Below are 25841 nucleotides of genomic sequence, written 5' to 3'. Positions count from 1 at the left end.
TGTAGGGTTAGTCACAACATTATCCAGCACATTTATAGTATTATTAGGCATGGATTGTGCATACATGTTATTCCACATTGGCATATTGTATGGCAATTGAGGCATACTGAATGCAGCAAGATAAGAATTGTTAAAATATGGCATGTTTGCAAAATGTGCATAAGGATTTTGTTGAGACATAACAGGCAGAGCATGTAGAGGTGATACAGACATGTTAGGCATGGAAGAGGGTACAGTTATGGGAGATTTCTTAATAGATTTACAGTTAGCAGATAGATGATTAACACTACTACAATGCACACAGCTTTTTCTAGGAGCATACTTGTCAGGTGTGTAATTGTTATGTTTGTTAACTCCTACCTTCCCATTTCTGTTGGATTTCCTTTTGGATTCCTTTTTATCCTCAACCATCTTGAGCCTATTGTTTAACTGTTCTAAGGTCATGTGCCCTACATTCACCTTTCTGACATCTTTGGATGTGCTTGCTCCTTCTTTGACAAAGTTCTTTGAAGTTGAACCAAACTTTTTGTTGAGTTTCTTTAGATTTTCTCTTTTAGAAACATCTGCCTGTTTTAATTGAGGAACCTTCAACGGATGTTCCTTTTCTTCCTTCAACGGATAACTTTCATCATCCGTTGATTCCACATCCGTTGACAGTCCATCAATTAATTCCAGTTTCTTTTTATTTTTATCCCAGGCAGTTTCACAGAATGATTCAATTCCTTGGACTTTGGCAATTTGAGCACTTACATCCCTAGATGTTTTCCAGGCTTTAATCACCTCTTGCTCTTTCTCTAATTGATTGGAAAGTATTTCTACTTTCTTAATAGATTCAGCTAGTTCATTTTCAACAGATACACAATGCAGCTTAGTCTTTTCTAGGTCAATTAACTTATCTTCTAACACAGCATTTCTATTACTTAAAAACAGATTGTTCTCTTTAATCCTACTATTTTCTTTAGCAAGAGATTTAAGAGATACACGCAAATGATACAGTTCAGTAGACATGTCATTAAAAGCATCATTGCACTCTTCTTTAGTAAGCTGTGTTATATCAGTAGTAATTACCTGGTTGCTTGATGAACTAACTTCATTCTCCTCAGAATCAGCCATGAGAGCCAAGTTAACATATTCCATGTCTTCATCCTCTTCTTCTCCATCAGCTGCCCAGTCTCTTTCTTGAGTAATGAAAGCCCTTTCCTTCTGTTTGAGCAGATCAAAATATTTCTTTTTGTAATCTACTTGTTCAAATTTCTTCTTTTCAGAGGTTGGCCTTCTGCACTCACTTGCAAAGTGTCCACTCATACCACAATTAAAACACTTGAACTTGGATTTGTCCACCATGTTCTTATGGGGTTTAGTGGCTCTAGTGTTTTTCCTGAACTTCATCTTTGCAAATCTCCTGGACAGAAATGCAAGATGCTCATCAATACCATCAGAGTCATCTTGACTGGAGTTGTCTTCATTTTCAGCAACTTGCCCTTTACCCTTGTCTGATTCTGGATTTCTTACACCATCTTTGGAGCTTGATGTAGATCTCACAGTTTCTTTTCTGCATTCATTCTCATTTTCAGCTACCAATGCAACTGAACCTCCTTTCTTTCTCCCCCTCTCCAATACCTCATCCTGTTCCAACTCTAGTTCATAAGTCTTCAAGATTCCATATAATCTTTCAAGAGTAAAGTCCTTATAATCTTGAGAGTTTCTTAAGGAAACAGTCATGGGTTTCCATTCCTTTGGTAAGGATCTCAAAAATTTAAGATTTGAATCCTTCACCTGGTACACTCTACCATACAGCTTCAGTCCATTCAACAGTTTTTGGAATCTATTGAATGTGTCATTTAAAGATTCATTTTCTTCAAAATGAAAGTGCTCATACTGTTGAATGAGAAGCTGCATTTTGTTCTCTCTTACTTGTTCTGTACCTTCACACAGCAGCTGAACTGTGTCCCAAACCTCTTTGGCAGTTGAACAATTTATCACATTATCAAACATATCCTTGTCAAGACCATTAAACAAAATGTTCATAGCCTTCTTATCCTTGTGGACTTCTTCTGTGTCTTCCATTGTCCATTCTGCTCTGGGTTTTGGAATGGATTGACCAACAGCAATTGTGGCCGTAGCAACTGTGGCTACTTTGTGGGGAATGTGAGGACCATTCTCAATGCAGTTTACATAACCTTCATCTTGGGAGAGTAGATGAAGGTGCATTTTCACCTTCCAGTGGTGATAACTGTCTTTGTCAAGAACTGGGATCTTTACTCCAATATCCTTCTTACTCATCTTTGTTAGATTCCAAGATCTTTAAACTCTTTGTGTGTCAAGAGCCTGCTCTGATACCAATTGTTATTCCTAGAAGACTAACAATGAGATTTACAGAAGGGGGGTTGAATGTAAATCTCAAAACTTTTTCAAGTTTTGAGCAGTTTATAAAGTTGTGTGTTCAAGAAGAACAAGTGTGTGAATTGCTTTAAGCTAATACAGACAGATATATATTCAAGCACAAATGTAAAGAACACAACAGACCTTAAAAACTTTTCTGGTGGATTTGTTGTTCCACCAGAGATGGTATATTAGAAAATCTGTGTTCAACAATGTTGATCACAGCTGCATCCTAGTACAAACTAGATGAATTTTCTCTCAAGATATTTCTTAACAGCTCTGGAAAAATCTGTCTAATTACTAGCTTCTTCTTGGTTCATATATATTACCAAGTGTACAAGTGAAAAACAATATAAAATTACAATAGTAAAATAAGTTCTTCACTTGCTTCTTTTCCTGTTCACTCAAGTACTTTGTTGACTATTGCAACTTTGTACAAAAGAAGAACGGCTGCTTTTTCTGTTGATCCTGAAATTCGGCTACCACATCTCAGTTTTCTCTGTCAACCCACGTGCCTCTGCTTGTAGGTACAACTACCACTTATCAACGGCTGATTAGCAGAACATCCGTTGAAGCTTTCATCCGTTGATGACTTCATCCGTTGAAGGATGTTATCCGTTGAAGCTTTCATCCGTTGATGCTCTCATCCGTTGAAGGATGTTATCCGTTGAAGCTTTAGAGACATCCGTTGAAGCTTAGCTTCTCATCCGTTGAAGGTCTTTTAAGTCATCCGTTGATACCACTTCATTTATACAAAATTACAAGGCATGAAATATTTACAATTGGCCTTCCTATCTGCATATCATCTAGTAGTCAACATGACTCATAGTTTCTCTCAACTTCTAAGAATTACAATTTTAAATACAGAGACTGAAATATGCTACAATACTAGACTTATTTCTAAGTAAAGCTACACCATCAACGGATAGCCAAAGTGGTCTTATCCGTTGAGGCTACAGACACTAAATTTCTACTTAAGTGTTTTGTTAAACATATCATCAAACTAATGCACATATATTCCTAACAGATTCGTTAGAAGATCCAAATACTATATCATCAACATAAACTTGTACTAAAAGAAAGTTATCACGTTTATGAAAAATAAAGAGAGTTGGATCGAGTGTACCATGAATGAAACCATTGTTCACAAGAAATTGACTGAGACGTTCATACCAACAGCGAGGGGATTGTCTCAATCCATAGACAGATTTCTTGAGCTTGTAAACATAGTTAGGGTACTTCTCATGAATAAAACCTGGAGGCTGCTTCACGTAGACTTCTTCCTTGAGATAGCCATTTAGAAATGCGCTTTTGACGTCCATCTGATAGAGCTTGAACTTCTTGTGAGCTGCAAAAGCCATTAAGCTTCGAATAGCTTCTAAACGAGCTACTGGAGCATATGTCTCGTCGTAAGCGATTCCTTCCTGCTGATTGTATCCCTGAGCAACCAAACGAGCTTTATTTCGAATGATATTTCCATCTTCATCTTTCTTATTCTTGAAAACCCAACGAGTACCAATGATCTTGGCATCCTGAGGAGGTGGGACTAGTTCCCAAACATCACAACGCTCGAACTGGTTCAATTCCTCCTGCATTGCAACAGACCAATGTTCGTCTGCAACTGCTTCTTGAGCATTCTTTGGTTCGAATTCAGCAACAAAAGCACAGAATGCACATAGATTATGAAGTCTGCTTCGAGTAGAAATCCCTTGATCTAAATCAGTGAGAAGATTATCTGGTGGATGATTCTTCACAGTTCTAGAAGACTTAGGAAGTTGAATATTACTCATCTCTTCCTCATTAGAATTGTCTGCCTGGAAATGAATGGGAGTTGTCTCATTCAAAAGAGGCTGCCTCATTTCCGCTTGTGATGATTTATCCAGAGGAGTAACAGAATTCACATTTGAAACACTATGGGGAGTCTTTGGAGAGCCAGAAGATTCATCTGAAGCTTGAGTAGATCCTGAAGAATTATCAGAAGACTGAGATGGACCTGGAGAGTCTTGACTGTTTGATTTGTCAGAATGAGACTGACTCTTTTCAGAATGAGACTGTCTCATTTGGGAATGAGACGATAGATCCGCAGTGTCTTCATCAATTTGAGATATATTCCTTGAGGATTCATTGAACGTAATATTGATGGATTCTTCTACTTTGTTCTTGACAGAATTATAAACACGATAAGCTTTGCTTGTTGTAGAATATCCCAAGAAGATTCCTTCCGTAGATTTCGCATCGAACTTGCCTCGATTATTTTGAGTATCTAAAATAAAACACTTGGAACCAAAAACTCGAAAATAACTAATGTTAGGAGTCCTTAAGCAATTCATACGGAGTTTTAAGCAAAATAGGACGAATAAGTACTCTATTTTAAACATAACAGGAAGTGTGTACCGCTTCAGCCCAAAATTTTCTTGGAAGCTTACTCTCATGTAGTAGAGTTCTGGCAGTTTCCTGTAGAGTCCTGTTCTTGCGTTCTACTACTCCGTTCTGCTGAGGAGTTCGAGGAGCTGAGAATTCATGAGTGATTCCTCTTGATTTACAGAAGGTTATGAAATCCTTCTCGAATTCACCTCCATGATCACTACGAATAGTCTTGAGCTTAAATGAATACTTAGTCTCAAGGTTAGTAATAAGATCCTTAAACTCAGCAAAAGCTTCATCCTTAGATCGTAAAAATAATACCCAAGTGAAACGAGAATAATCATCAACTATAACAAAAGCATAATTCTTACCTCCTAAGCTTACATACCTTTCTGGACCAAAAAGATCTAGATGAAGGAGCTGCAAAGGAACAGAAGTTGATACTTTATTCTTGGCAGTAAAGGAAGTTTTCACCTGTTTTCCAAGCTGGCAAGCTGTGCAAGGTTCTATTTTCTTGTACTTCATCTTTGGTAGACCTCGAACCAGATCATGAGAAGATATCTTCTGAAGAAGATCCATGTGAACATGGCCTAGACGTCGATGCCAAAGACAAATTTCCTCCTGCTGTTCATCAAAATCTAACACAAAAATATTTCCTTTCCTTTTGGCAACTAAGGCAAACTCGTTAGACTTAGTACCAATGTAACATACATCTTTATCAAACTTAACCTTATGACCAGCATCAGTGAGTTGACTTACACTAATAAGATTATATTTCAAACCATCAACTAAACAAACATTAGAAATAGCAAACCTGTCATTACCAATGGTACCTTTTCCAATAATTCTGACGGTGTTTGAATCTCCAAGAGTAACTAAGCCACCTTCCTTGGCAACTAGAGATAGAAACTTGGATTTATCACCTGTCATGTGACGTGAACAAACACTGTCGATGATCCATTTATTTCGCGGAACATGGACCTTCAAACAAACCTGCAAGAATTGCTTTATCCCTTAGGTACCCACTTAACCTTGGGTCCTGGTTGGTTAGTATCACAAATCTTATATAAATGTCTATCTGATTTCTTAATCTACATCTAAACAATATTAACAGAAGTATTAGCAGATTTATATCTAGTAGACGATTTATAAGATGAGTTAGAGAAGTGGTCCTTGATACCACATAATCTAGATTCAGCTGTAGGGTGGCCAGCTTTGCCACAATCTCGACATTTCTCATAAGGCATCTTATATTTCATAGGAGCTCGCTTATAACCGCCTTGAAATGCACGTTTCTTGATTGACTCACATCCTAAACCTCCTTTATCAAGAGAAGATTTTTGTTCACCAAGAAGAGCATTCAAAGTTCCTTCTCCATGAAAACATTTAGCTAAATCCTTTTCAAGCTATTCGACTTTCTGCTTTAATTCAGGAACTAAGGGATCAGGAGCACTGTCTTCTTTAACGGTTTCTGGATCAACAGATATTGACTCTTTCTTTAAGGCTTCAAGGCATACATCCTTCATCTCAATCTCATTTTTGAGATATTGATTTTCTTCAGTAAGTTTTGAAACCCTTTCAAGCAATGATTTGTTCTCAACAACTAGGGCTTCTTCCTTCATGGGGTCATCCATTTCACTAAGAACTTCACTTAAAGCTTGCTTTAAATAAGCATTCTTTTCTTTCAACTTCTTAACCTGGACCTACAAATTTAAAATAGACGAAGATATATTTGAATTATACTTAATATTCTGTACCTCATCATTATCACTGGAGTTGTCCTCTAGTCCAGCAAAGCAAAGTTGAGCAACTTCATCGTCTGAATCGATCTCCACATCAAATTCATCATCACTCCAGGTAATTAATGCCTTCTTTTTGTTCTTCAGCTTGTAGCAGTCCTTTTTGAAGTGCCCTTTCTTTCCACACTCAAAACAAGTATCCTTGCTTTGATTCACTTTGACCTCCTTGCTCGGATTAGATTTGAAGTCCTTCTTCGGAAACTGTGACTTCATAGGTCGTTTGGAAGCATTCCGTTTGGCAAGAAATTTATGAAACTTCTTTGTTAGAAGAGCAATCTCTTCATCAGAATCATCAGGAGACTCATCTGCATCTGCATTAAGTGCAAGAGTTTTCTTACGAGGAGCTTCATCTTCTTCATCATATCTACGTAGCTGATTTTCGAATTCTTCCAATTCACTGAACAGTGTTAGAGTATCCATAGTCGAAAGCAGTGTTGAATCCTGCAGAATGGTAACCTTTGGAGCAAACTTCTTTGGCATTGCTCTGAGGATTTTCCTATTGATCTCAGATTGAGGAATGATCCTTTCCAGAAGTGAGATGGAGTTCATCAATGTCAGAAACCTCCCTTGAGCATCTCGCACGCTTTCATCTCTTTCCAACCTGAAACCTTCATAGTCACTCATTAGCATACTTAATTTTACTTCACGTACCTTAGACGTGCCTTCGTGGCTGACGTTGATCGTATCCCAAATCTGCTTGGCAGTAGTACATGCTGAAACTTTTCTTAATTCTGTAGCTACCATGCCATTGAGAAGTGAGTTCATAGCTTTAGCATTGGAATTCATTGCGTTCACTTCTTCGGGAGAGAGATCCTTGAGAGATTTTGGCTTCCCTTCTTTCATAGGAATTGTGAAACCATTTTCTACAACATCCCATTCAAATGCATCACGCTGGAGAAAGATTTTCATCCAAAACTTCCAGTCATTGTAGTTTTCAGCACCATGAAGCAGTGGTGGATAATTGTTTGAATACCTATCTGGTTGAGCCATGGATCGCTAGCAAAATAAACACTAAAAAGAGAATTAAATGCACCTGCTCTGATACCAAATGAAATTTGATGGCTCGATAGATAAAATTATATTCTAACTGTCAAGGCAAATGGGACAGTCTCTTATGCAAATGGGACAGTCCCTTTATAAATAAGACAGGGTATGGGACAGTCTCTTTTAACTGCTGAAAGTAAAATACTGAAATATAAATGCAGTAATAAAGAAATCAAACAATGCAGAACACCAAGAGTTTTCACTTGGTTCGGCCCCTACACCTAGTCTATGGCCTACATCCAAGTCCCCATGCCAACTAGCATAGAGAATGTATTATATCCACTTAAAATAAAGTACTTACAAACTTTCCTTGATTACAAACTTGGCCCACTTGAAAGAACCCTTTCCCTAGCACACAGCTACCTAGCACAAAGCTACTTGGCCTTCCTGTTGTAATCAACCTCCCACAACCCGGGACAAGTGATATAATACACGATTCAGTTACAAGAATGTAATGTGAAATTTTACAACCCAAACTAAGTTTCTTGTTTTTCTGGATATGAATATCTCGGGTATGGAACAAGAAAATGATTTCAGATGATGAAAGATTCTCGTGAAAGTGGTAACTACAAATCTGAAATGAAGAGTTGTATTTATAGGCAATGTTCTAACAGACTTATTTTCAAACAAAGGATAAGATAAATAAGATAAGTTTGTTTGAAAATATTTGAATGAATACTTGAGAAACTAGTCTGTTAGTTGTTTGAAAAAGATAAATCAAGTAAAGATAAGGCTTGAGAGATTTAAACTTGATTTATAAGATAAGGTGGTGGGTTTGTTTGAGATAAGGTTTATCCAGATAAACAAGATTTACACAAACCCTAACAACCTAATACTAAACCTGGGGGATAGACTTCCAGGAAGATTGAACAAACTGCATTCTGATAAACATTGCTGAGATCTTGGATGATTCCAATCTGATGTCTTCATTCTATTGCTAAGAACTCTTATCATCATAAACACTTGAATTAACAGGTTTCAATCAAAATTTCAAGATTTCAAGTCTAATGTTCTTAACATTGAAGTTGGTGGCCATCTTTTCCTAATTCAATTCTTTCTCAAGCTTGTGATGATAAAAATGTCATCTTTATTGATAGAGAACCTGAATTGTTTGCTATTTTGTTATTTTTGTTAAGAACGAGTAATCTTTCATCTAAAGCTAAAGGTATTGATCTTCAAGATTTGATTTTTGAAGCTCAGTTTTATGGGATTAAAGATGTTCTTGTTGGTTCTTTATCTAACCCTTTTCAATTTGAAGCTTTTAGTCTTGAAAAATCTTTAGTTTTGTCTTTAAATGATATAGATGAGCCTAATTGTATGTCTACAACTCCTTATGGATTTGTTCATGTTGCACATGGTAGCAAGATTACTCTTTTGATTTGTCATTGAGGAAAAAATCAACCATTTTGACTGAATTTAGTGTTGTTGATTCTTTGTTGTCTATTAGTCGTGTTATTGTTGCTGCTGGTGCTACTGATTTTTCAGGATTTCAAATTCTTGATCTCAAAAATGAATTTGTTATGGAAGCATTGAGATGGGAGAATGTGACTAGGTCTAGTTCAACGATGCAGGAAATTGGGTCATCACCTAATTTTTTATTTGGTAGTTTTGAGTCGGGTTAAGAAATTCGAGTGCAATTATGGTTTATGATTTGCAAGGTAGTTTACGTCATGCTGCTGAGATTGGTCATTGTGAGGTTTATGGTGATGATCAGTGGATGTTACCGGTATGGATAATCTTTTCTGCGATATTTAAGGTTGGTGTGAATCCATGAGAGGTTTTTTCTCTGATATGAACAATATGGGTGCTGAATACTCATGAGAGTGTTTAGGCAATGAAAGAAAGCCGATGACTGGAAATAAAGAAGGTGTTGGGTATAAGATTCAAAGTCACAATAATCAGGTGTTTTGCAGCAAAGGAGGATATTTAGAGTTTTGGTCGGAGGTCATGGTAGGGTCTTTGAGGAAGACTGGTAATTATGCGGACGGGATGGTTTTTAGAAAGAACCTAATGGGGAGAGAATAGGACATGGGAGGTAGCCGAATATCCAACCTTTAGTTTGGAGGAAACAAAATGTTTGTGTTATGTCACGTTTTGGCATAGCAAATCTTTTTTAATGATCCTGTAATTTGTTAATTATTAATTACTATTAGTAATTAATTGTATAAAACCCAAGTTATCCTTTCTCCGAAACGAGGAAAGAATCAATCTCAATATATCAATAACGGAAAATATCTCTCAACGATATCCTTCATATCATGAAGATATCACAATACCGAGATTAAATCGGTAATTAGCATATTAATAAAGTTTATCCCTAAAGTCTTTCGGGGATAAACCCAAGTTTCACTGAACTACGTAGGCTTGATCCAATATAAATTGGTACGCACATCTTGGTTAAGGGACCCGATACACGAGACAAATCGAGACATCTCCCAAGTCCAGCCCCTTTATTTTTTATAAACCCTAGTTCCTAAAAATAGCCACATTCATACACAAATCACTCAATTATTACAGTAAATCCTTGATTTCATAATGTTACCTAATTCCTCCAACAACATTTGGCGCTAGAATGAGGGGGTTAATTATCCGATGGAGGGTGGATGATTCTTAACAAACCTTGGATTAAATATTAAGCGGGGAGGGAACTCTACAGAGACGAGACATTTTAGTTTTTCCCAGCGGCTCTCATACACGCATTCAACGAACACGCGACATTAAAAAAATATTTCAACAAGATAACGTAAAGACGGAGTCTCCGTTAGAGTAATTTTATCAAACCTGAAAATTTTACTTCGATGGTGATGTATTAAAAGGAGAAGTCGAAGAACAAAACTAGAAAGAAGAACAAGACATGTGACGTGGGCCCAGACAGAAGATCAAGGCAGCAAACGGTGGAGGCCACATGCGATACAAAAGAAAAAAGAAGCATTTATTTTTGTGTTGATTTATTTTCTGCAAATTAATTTTAAGTGATGCATGCATAAAAACTATATTTTTAAATAATATTTTAGAAAATTATTTATTATTTGAAAATTCATGCGAATCACATATTTTTAAGATTGTAAAATTACTTGTGAGACCCAATTCGTGAAAGACGCATATATTTTGGAAAATATCGTACGAGATATTTATTTTGGAAAGTTATTAATAGGTTTAGAAATCGTACGAGTTGCATATTTTTAAAAATAAATTATATATGCGAGATGCATAATTTTGAGAAAAATGTTTAAGAAAGAGCATTATTTTTGGAAAAAAATCAATATCGCGACAATTCTGAATTGGTATATTTATTATGTTTGAATTGCGTTTAAAATATTTTGCATATACTGTCGCCGTAATACATATATGTCGAAAAATATTTTTAAACTTTTGAATTAGAATTGTTAAATTTGTTAGCTGAGACAACCACTTGGAAGGATATACACTACTAATTGTGAGCTTGTTTATTGTTGACACACAGATGGGTAAATACTAGCTTATTTGACACTCATATGGGTATAAATTGGCTTATATTTTATGCCTAGATAGGCAGAAAGATTGCACATGAAAAGATCAAAGGTGCGATCTCACTTTATCTCAATTATGAAAAGAGATTGAAGGTCGATAGTTCCACCTTATCTCAAGTATGGAAAAAAATTGAAGGTCGGGAGTTTTACCTTATCTTATGCTGAAGGCATGTTTGTTCATATTGTTACACTCGGATAATACTAGCAGTTCACCTCAACAATTCTATTTTGCATGGGTTTGTCTAGTGTGTGCCCATGGGCACATGCTAAACACTAAAACTTATAAAGTTTGGAGAGTTTTGACTGGTGTATTTGTTGTAAATGCAGGGTGTCCATCATTATTAAGAAGTATTGGCCAATCAAAACAAGCTAAAATGATAGAAGTTTGTGTTTAGTGTGTGCCCATGGGCACACGGCAGAAAAACCGATTTTACATTCAGCTGCTATATCTTAAAGAGTGTGTACGCCAAGGTCCAACTTAACAATGATGTTCGCAATGGGTTTATAAATTTGTACTCGCGCAGCCACAAACAAGGAAAATATGTATCTTTTTGGGATCTTGCATGGTCTCACACGTGAATTGGCATAATTATTTCAAGCACGGAGCTGCTTCATGTTATGTACTAAGTTCTGATTTTCAGTTATTTCAGCGATCGAAGAATGCTTAGTTCTCCGATGCAGCAAGCTATACTGAAGAATTAAGGGTAGTTGTTATGCCACGTTTTGTCATAGCAAATACATTCTAATAATCCTGTAATTTATTAATTATTAAATATGATTAATAATTAATTGCTTAAAGCTCAAGTTATCATCTCGTAGAAATAAGGAAAGAATCAATCTCAATAAATCAATAACGAAAAATATCTCTCAAAGATATCCTTCAAATCGCGAAGATATCACAATGCAAAGATTAAATCAGATAAAATCGATAATTAGCACATTAAAAAAGTTTGTCTCTAAAGTCTTTCAGGGATAAACCCAAATTTCACAGAATTGTGTAGCCTTGTTCCAATATAAATTGGTACACATGCATCTTGTCAAAGGGATCCGATACACGAGACAAATCGAGTATCCTTCCAAGTATATCCCCTCTATTTTTAATAAACCCTAATTTCTAAAAATAGCCCACATTCATACACAAATCGCTCATTATTCCAACAACCCTCTGATTTCATGTTGTTACGAAATTCCTCCGACAATAGTTTGTGACAAGGAATAATCAGCAATTCGTTGAAGTATGGGTGAGCTCAGTAAGGGGATTTTAATATTCTTATGTTCATATTTTTAGAATTCGATAGATAGACTACATTCATTGTAAAACCATTTTTTTATTATACAGATGTTTCATCTATTTCATTTATGCATGACTGTAATATTATATCTTCAACTATTTGTTGTTTAATACAAGACCTCATATTCTTTCCATCTTTGTTTCTTAAAATACCTGGATAACAATATGCAGCCTATAATCATATAAGTGTCAATTATGGATGTAATATGGTTCCTAACTTGTTCACTGGATTATGTAACATAATTATTTATTTCACCCTCTTGAAGCAATTGATCTGCAACTATTCAAGATGCTCTCTTTTAATGAATATGCATTTATTACAAATGTGTTTGTGTTACCATTATCGCTGACATGAAATTTATGTTTCTCCGGTGGTAATTAAGGAGGCAGAAACTAGAAAAAATGTAAGTTAATTAACTTGTGTCACCATTATTGAGCAATGATGTATCTTTATAAGAGCGTTTTTTCGGCTTCCCTGATAAAATGATACTTTACATCAATGTATTTGGTCCTGCCATGTTGTACATGCATCTGAGTAACTGCAATAGCCGACTTATTGTCATCATAAAGATCAGTCGGAGAGCTTTGTTCTTGGCCTAAATCAGCAAGCAATTTCTTCAATCATATTACTTCATTTGTAGCAGCTGCTCGAGATATATATTCAATATCTACGGTAGATTGTGTTACCACCTCTTGTTCTTTCGCGTTCCAGAAAATAACACCAAATGCAATTGTAAATACATAACCTGAAGTACTATTCATGTCATCAATACTTCCAGCCCAGTCACTATCAGCGTAGCAATCTAGCTTAACTTCTTTCATGTCAACGTGGTAGCCATCCAACTTAACTCGTCCTGAATTTAAGTACCATGTGCCAAGATTAATTGTACCATTTATGTACCTCAACACCCTCTTTGCAATTTCCAAATGAACGTTACTTTGCGAACTTATGAACCCTGAAAGTAAATTAGTTGGAAATATCAGATCGGGTCTTATTGCTATTAAGTATATAACAGGATGCATACCAAGCTTCTATATGCATAGGGATCCTCAAGCTTCTCACCATCATGCTTTGAGATCTTCTTGTTTCGAGTCAAATGAGTTGCTTCTTCTTTGCATGATTCTAAATTAATTTTTTTGAGAATATCAATAGCATATTTTCGTTGAGAAATGAAAATACCTGAGTTGCATTGCTTTATTTCCATTCCAAGAAAATATTTCATAGTACCAAGACCGGATATCTCAAAAAATATCATGCATTTCCCTTTTGAAAGTAGTTAACATTTCTAAATTTCTTTCAGTCACCAACATATCATTGACATAAAGAGATACCACCAGCTGCAAACCATCATTATTTTTCTTCAAATACAACGTAGCTTCATTTTCGCTCCTCCAATATTCAAGCTCGATTAGATGTGAGTCAATTCGGTTATACCATATCTCCGGTGTTCACTTCAATCCATACAATGCTTTAAGGAGTTTGTACACCTACTTTGTTCAAAAACCCCATTTTACACCTTTTGTCTTCTTACCTTTTGATAGCTCTACTAACTTCCATGTTTTATCCTTCTCAATAATATCAATGTCAACTTTCATCGCCTCAACCCATTCTGATTTTTCTGCAGCTTCTTTGTAAGATGTATGCTTAGCATGTACAAGGTTACATCTCTCATACCATCAGATAATAATTTCACTCAAGCTATAAATTTTGTATCCTTTGGCTTCCGTTGAATAACCGATAAATTTCCCTTTTTCAGCCTTCTCATCAAGCTTCCCTCTTCTGAAAGATGGCACATGAAAGTAGCATAAAGATCCCAATATTCTGAGGTGTTTAGCAGAAGGTTTGTCAGCAAATCATGCCTTTATCGATGTTTTTCCCTCAACTGATTTTGTTGGTAATCGATTAAGTAAATAAATAGAGGTATTGACTACTTTAGCCCATAAAATTTTTGGCAACTTCTTTTCAAATAACATGCACTTTGCCATCTCCATTATTGTTTTATTTTTTCTTTCGGAAACTCCATTGTGTTGCGGTGAATACGGGACTGTGAGCTGATTTACAATTCCAGCTCCTTCATAAAAAACCTTGAACTCTCTTGATATATACTCACCACCATTATCAGTTATGAGCACTTTAACCTTCTCCCTGCTTTGAGTTTCAACCATATTTTTGAAGATTTTAAACACATGAAACACTTGTGATTTGGATTTTAAAAAATAAACCCATGTCATTCGGCTGAAATCATCAATAAATAGTATTGCTCAGTGATGTCGTGCTCATAGGTCCGCAAATGTCCGAGTGAATTAATCTAACTTCCCAGTAGCTCTCTTTGATATATTCTGAGTAAAAGATTTTCGATGATACTTTCCTAGCTCATAACTTTCACATATTTCATCATTTTCTATAATTTCGGATATATCTTCAACTATATTAGTTTTTTGCATAAATTTTAAGGACTTGTAGTTAAATTGACCATATATTTTGTGTTAAACAATACTCTCATCAATTTTAGCACTAAAACATGACCTTCAACTACATCAAACTTAAGATAAAAGCTATTACCATTCACCTTTAATTTTTCTACTTCTATTCCAGTTACACCCTAGTTAAAATAAAAATTATCTTTAAAGGATACCTCATACCAATTTATCACCATATGAGCAACACTAAGAAGATTTTGATCTAAATTTGGAATGTAAAGAACATTAGTAATAACCTTTGTACCTCATTTTGTGTTAACAATAATTGTTCCTTTTCCTTTCACCTGCACAACTTCACCATTTCCCAACTTTACTTTAGGATGAACTGATTTGCTGATGAAGGTGAATATTGACATATATTTTGTTATATGACTAGTACATCCACTGTCAAACAATCACATATTGTGTTCATTGGGATTGAGTGCTTGTGAAGCCATGAATAAATTCTCATCATCATCCTTTTCTTCTGCAATTATGTTTGCATTCTCCTGTGTTGGTTGCTGAGTTTGTTTTTTAGCTCTGCAATACTTCTCACCATGACCCAAGTTGTTGAAAAAATTACAACGGAAAGATGGTTTGTCTTTGTACCAACAATCTTTATCTACATGATTTGTTAATCTGCAATGAGAACACACCAACACTTTTCCCTTCCTAGAATACCTTTTGTATCTCCCTTTATAATTTGACTGATATGCTCCTTCAGTAGCTTCATCGCCTCTTATAAAAAAACATGTTGCTCTTGTGCATGAAGCTTGTCGGTTATCTTCGCAATTATGAGGTTTTTGCATGTCACGGGACTCCTCAATTGCAGAAATCTAGGCTTCAAACTTTTGAGGCACAGAAACCATGATTTTTTTCAACTACCTTTTGATTTGTGAATACCTCTCCCAGTAGCCTCGCTTGATTTACAACATCCATTAACCTGCCATAATAATATTTGACAGATTAAACATCTTTCATCTTCATTAGTTCAAAATCTCTCTTTAAGGTGAGAAGTTTGACTACTTTAACCCTGTTATTGCCCTCGTACTCACTTTGTAGCTTTTTCCATACATGTTTAGGTATTTCCAAGTCCATGATTTTAGTGAAAAATTGATCTGCAAGTGCTGAATGAAAGCAAGTAATCGCTTTTTCTTTCTTGAGTTTTTCTCTTCATATATTCTAATTGAAGCAATCATTGGATTTTCTCTCAATGAGGGTGGATCATCTTCAGAAAAGCACTACATTCCATAAACCTTGTGACTTCAAATAAAATTTCATCTGACAGCTCATATGTGATAATGTTCGCTATTAAATATTGAAATTAAAGATGAAGTGTTGTCAGAAATAGATATTTTCAGAACAATCTCATTGTCATAACCCGTAGGAAGTGCGCTCTGATACCACTATTAGCATATAGCAAAATTTTTTTTAATTTAAAAATGAAGAAGGAGATGCATACATGAGACTAATCTGAGACTGCCTTCGTAATTAATGTGACTCTCCCATAAAACAGGAACGACCTTATCGAACTAATTCTATCTAAAAAGAATTTGGAAACATAACTAATCTGCTATTATTTAGGAACATATACACCTTGAACTAATTCAATAAGTCATGGCATATACAGCTTAGACTAATTCAATAAGTCATGGCAAATTCTCATAAATATCTATCAGTTTATGTTTCTCCGGTGGCGATTAAGAAGAGAGAAGCTAGAGAAATCCTAAGATAATTAGCTATTGTACTCTGAAAATTAGTTTTGCTTATATGCAGGTGAATTTGATAATGTAATTTTTGTATAGCATGTGCTCCCTATAGCATTTGTTGCCACAACAGGAGAGACTTGTGAATGGCCTTGCAAATGGATCGCTTATGATAAATATTACAACCTGCATTAGCTGTCTCACTTCTCTGAATCTAGATATGTTCAAGACATTAAATTTAGGCTACAAAATAAAGTTGTGACTGGTTGCTTCAGGTTTTTTAAGAGTTGGAATTATATATTAAAAGAAAGGTAGGTTTTATGTTACATAAATGCTTTTTAGGTGCAGTTACAAGAGATGGAAGTTTATACGAGTGTATTTTTATATTTTATCTGATTTTCATGAGGTTTGGACCGAGTGGATGAATATTCTGATCATTGATACTTGCATCAAGCTCTCATGAGAAAAGAAAGAGAGGTAAGGATATTGCAAGTGGAAAACCCAAGCATCAGTTGCAAGCGAAACAGGATAAGGGAACAACCTGCTACTTTTGTAAGAAGGTTGGACACATGAAGAAGGAGTGTTCCAAGTATGCTGCTTGGCGTGTGAAGAAGGGTAAGAATTCTGTCTTTGTTTATTTTGAAGTTAATTTGGCTTCTGTACCTAAGGATACTTGGTGGGTAGATTATGGTGCTACTACTCACATAAGTGTATCTATGCAGGGTTGCCTGTGGAGCCAACCGCCAATTGATGTCGAAGATTCATCTATGTAGGCGACGGTAATAAGTTTTAATTGAAGTTGTTGGAACATTTAGATTTTTATTAAAACTGGTGTTTATTTGGATTTATTTGAGACATTTGTTGCACCGTCTTTTAGACGGAAACTTTATTTTTATTTCCTGTTTGGACAAATATGGCTACACTTGTTCTTTTGGAAATAATAAAGCGTGTTTCTCTTCAAATTCAAATGTGGTTTCCACCGATTCTTTGATTGATAATCTTTATATGCTTTTAATAATGAAATTTTGCACTCAAGTGCAAGAGGTACAAAGCGTAAGTTAACTGAGAATTCTGCAATGTTGTGGCACAAGCGATTAAGTAGAATTCAGAGGCTTGTGAATGATAGAATTCTTGATCCCTTAAATATTGGTGACTTTCAAGTCGGTGTTGAATGCATAAAGGGGAAACAAACAAACTCAAGAAAATAAGGTGTTAAATGAGCTACAAGTATCTTGGAACTGATTCATACCGATATATGTTGACCATTCCCTACGGCCTTTTAGAATGGTCAATGGTATTTTATCACGTTCATAGATGATTACTCTATGTATGGTTACCTATACTTGATACATGAGAAGTCACAAGCTCTGGATGTATTTAAAGAATATAAAGCTGAAGTTGAACTTCAGCTAAACAGTAGTATTAAAGATGTCATATTTGATCATGGTGGTGAATTCTACGGTAGATATGATGGATCAGGTGAGCAACGTCCATGACCCTTTGCCAACGTCCTAAAGGAGTGTGAAATTGTCCCTCAGTACACTATGCTAGGAAAACCAAATATGAATGGTGTTGTTGAGAGGAGAAATCGTACTCTTAAAGATATGGTGAGATGTATGATAAGTCATTCTTTCTTTCCTGAGTCACTTTGGGGAGATGCACTAAAGACTGTAATTTATATTCTTAAATGGGTTCCAACTAAAATAGTGGCTGAAACCCCTTACAAACTTTGGACTAAGAAAATACTTAGTATTAAGCATCTACATGTTTGGGGTTGTCCAGCTGAGGCAAGACCATATAGGCCAAATGAAAAGAAACTGGACATTAGGACGGTCATTTGCTATTTTGTTGGGTATCCGGAACATACTCGCGGATTTAAGTTTTATGATCCCGCTACTAGATCCTTCTTTGAGACTGATAACGCAAGATTTTTTGAGGATGTTGATTTTGGGAGAGAAGATATAGGTAAAAGTATTGTCTTTGAAGAAGATAATCATGATCTTATTTATGACTCTTTCGAGAGCAATGATCATATTATGGTACCTATTATTATTCAAGGTCCTCTGGTTCAAGACAACACTGAAATTTTCCATGAGAAACCAATTGAGCAAACTCAACAACTTCGTGAATTACAAGAAGTGCCACTAAGGAGATCCACTAGAGAGCGAAAGAGTGCAATTCCAGATGATTATGTTATTTTGCTACAAGAATATGAAGATGGAATTGGCATTGAGGAAGATGATCCTGTAAATATTCAATACGCCATGTAGAGCCCTAACTCTCAAAAGTGGATTGATTCCATGAATGAAGAGATACAATCTATGAAAGACAATGGGTATTTAAAACCAAAAGGGATTCGAGTGGTAACATCGAAAGATATAAGGCTCGTCTAGTCACTAAAGGATTCACTCAAAAGAAAGGTATCGACTACAATGAGACTTTCTCTTCGGTTTCCATGAAAGACTCATTTAGAATTTTTATGGAACTTGTGGCTCATTATGATCTAGAGCTACATCAGATGGACGTAAAGACGGCGTTTCTCAATGGGAAACATTGGCGAGATAATTCATATGGTGCAACCAGAAAACTTTGTAATTGGAAATCCAAACTATGGTTTGAAAATTAAAGAAGTACATCTATGGTCTCAGACAGGCTTCTCGTGAATGGTATCACAAATTTCATCATGTTATTACATCATATGGTTTCGAAGTGAACTTGGTGGAACATTGTGTATATCACAAGTTCAGTTAGAGCAAATTTATCTTTCTTCTTTTATACGTTGATGACATCTTACTTGCTACTAATGATATAGGCTATTTTCACGATATACCAAGAAATTTCTCACTAGTCAATTTGAGATGAAGGACCTTCGTAACGCCTCTTTTGTATTAAGAATTCAGATACATCGAGATCTCTCTCGAGGTATTAATGGATTGTCACAAAAGAGCTATATCGAAAAGATCATGGAAATATATGGCATGAAAGATTGTGCACCAATGGACCCGTGTCCAAGGGAGACAAATTTAGTCTCAAACAGTGTCCCAAGAATGAACCTGAGATAAGGGAAATGCAAAGGATACCATATGCATTGACAGTGGGAAGCCTAATGTATGCTCAAGTATGTACTCGTCCTGGCATATCATTCATTGTTGGAATGTTGGGAAGATATTTGAGTAATCCGAAAATGGAGCAACGAAAAGCAGTGAAACGAGTCTTACGGTATTTGAAGAAAACAAAAGATTATATACTCACATACAGGAAATCAGATCATCTAGAAATCATCGAATATTCAGATTCTGACTTTGGAGGATACAAAGATGAAAGAAAATCTACTTTGGGCTATGTTTATCTACAGGCTAGTGGAGAGATTTCATGGAGGTCTGCCAAACAGACGATCATAGCTTCATCCACAATGGCTGCAGAATAGATAGCATGTTTTGTGGCATCCAATCAAGCTTTATGGCTGCGAAACTTTGTCACTGATTTGCGTATCCTTGATGGCGTTGAAAGACCATTAAAGATATTTTGTGATAATAAATCAGCAGTGGAATATTCAAACAACAATAGGAGCACTACAAATGCAAAACATATACATATTAAGTTTCTAGTTGTTAAAGGAAAAGATTCAGAGTGGACCTTAGGGATCCTGAAGGGCAAGGAAGAAGATTTCAAAGGAACACATTGAGACTAAATCCATGATTGCGGATTCGCTCAGTAAGGCGCTAACACCTAAGGTTTTTCACGAGCATACTGCTCATATGGGTGTTACCTTATGTGATACTTTGGTTTAGTGGGAGTTTGTATTTTTTTGGTGTTTTATGTAATAAACATTGAGTTGTTTATGTTCTACAGAATACAGTTGATGGAATTTTATTAAATGTCACCTACTTTTGTTCAATTTTCTTATTGTGGTTAAAATCGAGTTGATAAAGTTAAAATCAATCTCACTGGAGATTGACTAAGGACTATTTGGAATAAATATTATATAGATCACATTGTATGTAATTTACATGTCATTTATCCATGCACTAATTCATGTCGTTGAATATATTTGTGTGGTGACCACGGAAGTTTAGTCACTGAATGCCACCAGAATCTCATGCATATATAGTTGACGGACCGAAATATTTTGGTAAAATCTAAGGACGATAAATAGCATAAAGTTGTGCACTAAAAATTTGTATAATTGATTCATGATTCATATGAAACCCAAGTGGGAGATTGTTATTATTATTTAATAACAATAATTAATTTATGGGCTACACACATATATATATATATCAATTATATTAGCTATTTATTTTATTGGGTTAAATTAATTGATCAAATATGAAACAGAGTTAGATTTTAATTTGTTGTATGAACCTATTAGTGGATAAACAATAAGTTTAATTAGGTGGTATATAAAAAGGTTTATAGTCCCAATATATAAGTACATAAGGTCTTATCTTCTGCTCATCTGGGAGAGCTATTCGGAAACCCCAAAGAGTACTTATCGAGGAAGACAATAATTAAAGCATTATACATATATGATATCATCACAATTATCGTGTCATGGATTCTGGTACGCTACCGACTTTGATTTAATTTCGATAATTAGATATGATTACTATGGTTATGGATTCTATTTTAGAGAATTATGTGTTTATATAATTGTTAGATTCCAACACTTCCTAAATCTGCTCTTTTAAGTCAGATGCTAATTTTGGGTGACGAGTCTTGTCAAATAAGACACCCGGGAGAACTTGATATGTAGTTGCAATAAGTTATACATTTTTACTTGTTTTTGCTCCCCGGAAAAAAAACTAATCGCTGCAAGTCTCTTTCATGATATTTTGGTACTACGACGATATTTTTTGAGAAACAGGGTGGTGCTGAGAGGTCTGTAGAAACAGGGGCGGATCTAGGAATTATATTTCGGAGGAAAACCGACCATATTTTATGAATACACTTTTATATTTTTGAATTTTCGGAAGCACTTTCATATATTTTTAAAAATTTTGATGATAAAAAATGGTAAAATTTTGTTTTAGGTATCCTCCATACCCCTTACTAGATCCTATCCTCCATACCCCTTATCCTAGCATGTTGATGGCTTTTGATAAGTTTTTTTATTTCTTTTAAATTATTTTTAGTGGTGATTACCTTATGAAACGGAGTCTTGGAGATTGAGAAGCTTGAATTCATTTTATTTCTTGTCTGCAGATGATACACACATTTCTGTTCTGCAAAATAAAGCAGCTATGTACTTAGTTAGCCAGACTCTTCATTTTGCTTCGAGTACCTGTGTCGGATACTCGACACTCGACATGGACATGGGTATAGACACTGGGACACTAGCAAAAAACATGTAAATTTTTCAGAATATTGCCGAGTCCGACACTTGGATACGAACCTGTGTCCGACACCCATACCCGAGTCCGGGTAACATAAGCTATATATGCTCTGTTGGGTTGAAGATTAATGTCCAGAAGATTGAGCTTTACAGAGAATGTCAGGGGCCTGTAGGTTGATTTCATTCTTTTCTCTCGAAAAGCAAGGCAAGTCCTAATATTGCATTGATGTATTGCCTTCCATATTGGTGTAAATGTAGCATTGTATAGGCATGGAGGCCATTGAAAAGATTAAAATTGCTAGTAGTCAGTAACAGTTGACAGATGCATGTTTGAAATATCATTTGTCTTTTTTTCTTCATCTTTTGGAAGTTGTAGACGAATGCCTGGACCTTAAAATAGACAGATAACCACAAACAGATTCAGTCTGGGGTTAGCTTTCAAAGTCAAGGCTCTTAAACTCCGTTTTGAGAGTGCTGTTGAAAACTGCTCTATTGTGAGAAAAAATGCTGGTGAAAAAGGTGTTGTTAGGAAAATTAGATAACCGTGTGGTATTTTTTTTAATTTATACATATTTTGAGATATAATATATAAAAATAATGTTTTTGAGAAGGTTGATATTGAAAATGATAGCTACTTTATGCAAAAACTGAAAATAGTTTTTTCAAAAAGTATAGGGGACATGCTTTTGTTAAGAGCAGTTTTTAGACCAAAAGCTATTTTTCAGCCAGCTGCTTTTAAAATTTACCAAACACGTGTCTGACAACTTTTCAGCAAAAAGCTGTTGTAGCTGTCGGCAACAGCAATACTTATAATCTTAGTCTCACAACTGCCTGTGGTACTTTAGAGTAATGCTGAATAATCCAATCAACGGAGACTTGAACCTCGACCTCTTATGCGATGACAAATTCTTCGTCGTTGTTAGAATATACATTTATAAACTTCGCAGAGAGAATAGTAATGTAACCGAAAACCAGGATTGTGACTACAGAGATCAAAGGGCACAAGTAGTCCAAAGTGTTGATCGGGTAGTAGATTACAAATCTGACATAATGATAAACATTAAGTAGCCGAATGTTTGGTGAAGAGACCATAAATAGTGTGTACAATTTGGTTCTTGTTACTTCATTCATTATGCAGTTATGTATACAGACTGTAATCTCTCTAATCACACACGCGCGCGCGCACACACACGAGTCTGTTGTTCTAATGGTGCTGGGGATGCCAGAAGATTAGAACAGGTGTCCAGATTATGACAATGATATCAATATAGAAGCTTTGCTTTACTAGTTCAATGTAATATCAGTTTCGAAATATAATGCTAATAACTGTATATCAGTGCAATTTGTAGCTGTAAACCTGTAACAATATTTGCTAAAAGTTGATCAGTTTTACAGTATAACACTTCGCTTACACGCAGGCACTCTTGCTCTGAAGGCATTTTCTCTTTGTAGAAATAGTCATGCCTAATTCTCGCAGTCCGGAATTAGCAGGTATGTGAAAAATACGATGTATGCAGTTTTACCCTTATTATCTTCTAATTACGTAAAATTATTATGTTACACGGGGAAGTTTCAACTATTAGAGACAAACACAATTTCATCGATTAAAGAGCATTACATATATCTTTTTTCACATTATCGAAAAAGGCATAAAATTCAATTGCTAAATCACTCTTGTAGGCCCTTCCTTTTTACAGAAAAATCTACCCAGTGGGCTGAAAAACAATCTTTGTAAATGACAAATAAGCATGTAAAAGATTACATTGAAGTTGTATGTTGTAGAAATATTCAAACATGACAGTAGCCAGTGATGATTATTTCTGACAGCCATTGTTCCTTGTCCATGATTAAATGGAACTCATGCATTGGTCTGACAAGAAAGATCATCAACAAAGCCAGAGTCACTGTACATATGATACACATTTATGCAATTACATAATATAGAGAAGTATTGTAATTTGTAAATATTTATAAAACAGGACAGTTTCAAGCAGACATCCTAAGCAACCTCAGCAACAAGTTTGACATATTCCAGCTCCTCATCATGTGTGTTGCCCATGCATGCATAATTTTCTCCGATTTTCGCCACTACAGGAGTTAAGTCCCTAGGGTGCACATCAACCTTGAGCCCATATTTCATGAACAATGTCAATGACATCTTCTGCTCGACTCGGTGGCCAGCTGCCACTGTCAGACGGTGGCGCAACAGAAGTGCTGCAGCTATAGACTTCATTTGTAGATATGCCAAATCCTTACCCAGACATATCCTCGGACCTGCATTAAAAGAGACAAATTTAAACTGATCTTTGGTTTCAAATTTGGTTCCATCATCAGTTAACCATCTTTCTGGTCGAAATTCCAGACAATCCTCGCCCCATATGAACTTCATCCGACCAGACGAGTAGATTGAGTATGTGATCGATGATCCTGCCAAAACAACGGTGCCATCAGGCAATATGTCATCTGCGATAACATGCTTTGAGTCCTCCGGGACAGATGGATATAGCCTAAGAGTCTCGGACAATGCTGCCTTAAGGTATATCAATCTGTCAACTTCTTCAAAAATCAGCGGCTCGTCAAGCCACTTAGATATATCTCTGCCACGTGAATCCATTAGAACTGAACATATTTCCATCAAAATCTTTTCTTCCACCCTTGGATTTTTTGTCACCAGCCAGAAAAACCAACTCAGCGCCACGGATGATGTGTCACGTCCAGCTAAGATGAAGTTGAGCGCCACGTGTTGAAGGAATTGGTCAGTATAGGACTCCTTTTTCTTCATGAAACGAGATAGCAGATCATCATGTGGAACTCCGCCACCTCCATTTTGCTGACTAATCAGTTCGAGCTTACGTGTATTGATGACATTTGTCAAGTACTTGTCCACGTGTCCTATGCTCTCGCTCAAACTAACTTCCATTCCAAGGCGGAACCATCTTCTCAGCTTCCAGATCATCTCAGGCAATATAAAGCGCTGCAACGTGGCTTCCGTGGCCCGATCAAAAGACGATGCAAAATGATTCTCAGGTAAGCCAGGAGAAAGAGTTTCTGGATCCTTACCAAATGCTAAACCACATATATTATCAAAAGTAAGCCGAAGCAAGAGGTCCTGGAGATCAACAGGCTTACCCTCGAGCTGAGCTGTCTTAAGAATCGGACAAAACCTGAGCTTAATAGCGCGACTAACCCACCGAGCCATAGCTTGGCGCAATGTCCTGGTGGTAAATTCCAGGGCAGCAGTCTTACGCTGGAATTTCCACGTGTCACCGTCAGAATTAAAGATCCCCTCTCCAAGCAAATCATGAAAAACACCTTGCCAAGTCGGACCCTTCGGGTAATTATCGAACCTCAGCTTCAATATATGCTCAAGATTCTTCGGATCACACGTGACAGTCACCAGCCCCTGCTTCTGCGCCAAAAATGGCACTGCTGCTATGCAGGTCTGGTACGTGCCACCACACGCGCGTAAATTCTCAGCTATCCAATCATGCATCTTATTCGAATTCTCGATCAAACCTGGCAGACTCCCCACTAATGGCCAGACTCGTGGACCCTTCAAAGGCCTCACCATTGTCCTAAACCACATCAAATAGGCCGCGATCATCGCCAACACCATCATAACCGTTGATGCATCCATCGATCCAACAATCCCCGTAAAACTCAAAAAAAAACTCAAAAAAAATTCAAAAAAAAGCAGCCCTGCAACAAAACAATGTTACCAGTGTTCTGTTTTTCCAAGAACAGAACAATGTATAGCAATGTGAGATGCAATGAGTGAAAGAGAGGATGAAAGAGTGAGTATATAAAGAGGGGAGTAGTAGAAATGGAGGCTATTAATTAATAAGGGGGTGGGCCGACTATATGTTGAAAAACAAGCAACGAAGCTTGGTATATATTTTTCTGATCAGTGTTTCCTAATGAAGAGCTTTAAGAGAGACTATATTTAATGCC

General features: G+C 36.1%; 3 protein-coding genes and 1 pseudogene across 3 annotated transcripts; 2 read left to right on the top strand and 2 right to left on the bottom strand.

The window, feature by feature from the left end:
- The first annotated feature begins 7744 nt into the window (after positions 1 to 7744).
- LOC141673127 (BTB/POZ domain-containing protein At5g41330-like) lies at positions 7745 to 9646 on the top strand (annotated as a pseudogene).
- A 3364-nt stretch (positions 9647 to 13010) lies between these two features.
- LOC141673126 (secreted RxLR effector protein 161-like) lies at positions 13011 to 13985 on the bottom strand. Its single transcript, XM_074479860.1, has 2 exons — positions 13922 to 13985; positions 13011 to 13345 (listed from the first exon to the last, which is right to left on the bottom strand). Exons 1-2 carry the CDS (start codon positions 13983 to 13985, stop codon positions 13011 to 13013), a joined length of 399 nt encoding a protein of 132 aa, XP_074335961.1.
- Positions 13986 to 19622: 5637 nt separating this feature from the next.
- Positions 19623 to 19982, top strand: LOC141673125 (secreted RxLR effector protein 161-like). The gene has a single exon (XM_074479859.1). It carries the CDS (start codon positions 19623 to 19625, stop codon positions 19980 to 19982), a length of 360 nt encoding a protein of 119 aa, XP_074335960.1.
- Positions 19983 to 23601: 3619 nt separating this feature from the next.
- Positions 23602 to 25766, bottom strand: LOC141671320 (cytochrome P450 86A22-like). The gene has a single exon (XM_074477508.1). The coding sequence runs from the start codon at positions 25525 to 25527 to the stop codon at positions 23890 to 23892; it is 1638 nt and encodes a 545-aa protein (XP_074333609.1). The 5' UTR covers positions 25528 to 25766; the 3' UTR covers positions 23602 to 23889.
- Positions 25767 to 25841: the final 75 nt, after the last annotated feature.

Source organism: Apium graveolens, chromosome 7 (assembly GCF_009905375.1).
Source record: "Apium graveolens cultivar Ventura chromosome 7, ASM990537v1, whole genome shotgun sequence".
In the NCBI taxonomy this organism is placed as follows: Eukaryota; Viridiplantae; Streptophyta; class Magnoliopsida; order Apiales; family Apiaceae; genus Apium; species Apium graveolens.
This window is presented reverse-complemented; position numbering and strand designations above follow the sequence as displayed.

Bases quoted from the DNA above. Each gene is read 5' to 3' on its own strand.
- LOC141671320 (XM_074477508.1), bottom strand. From the start codon at position 25,527: ATGGATGCATCAACGGTTATGATGGTGTTGGCGATGATCGCGGCCTAT.
- LOC141673125 (XM_074479859.1), top strand. From the start codon at position 19,623: ATGCAAAGGATACCATATGCATTGACAGTGGGAAGCCTAATGTATGCT.
- LOC141673126 (XM_074479860.1), bottom strand. From the start codon at position 13,985: ATGAAAGTTGACATTGATATTATTGAGAAGGATAAAACATGGAAGTTA. The intron at 13,346-13,921 runs GTAAGAAGACAA...ATTTACTTTCAG, and splicing joins GTTAGTAGAGCTATCAAAAG to GGTTCATAAGTTCGCAAAGT.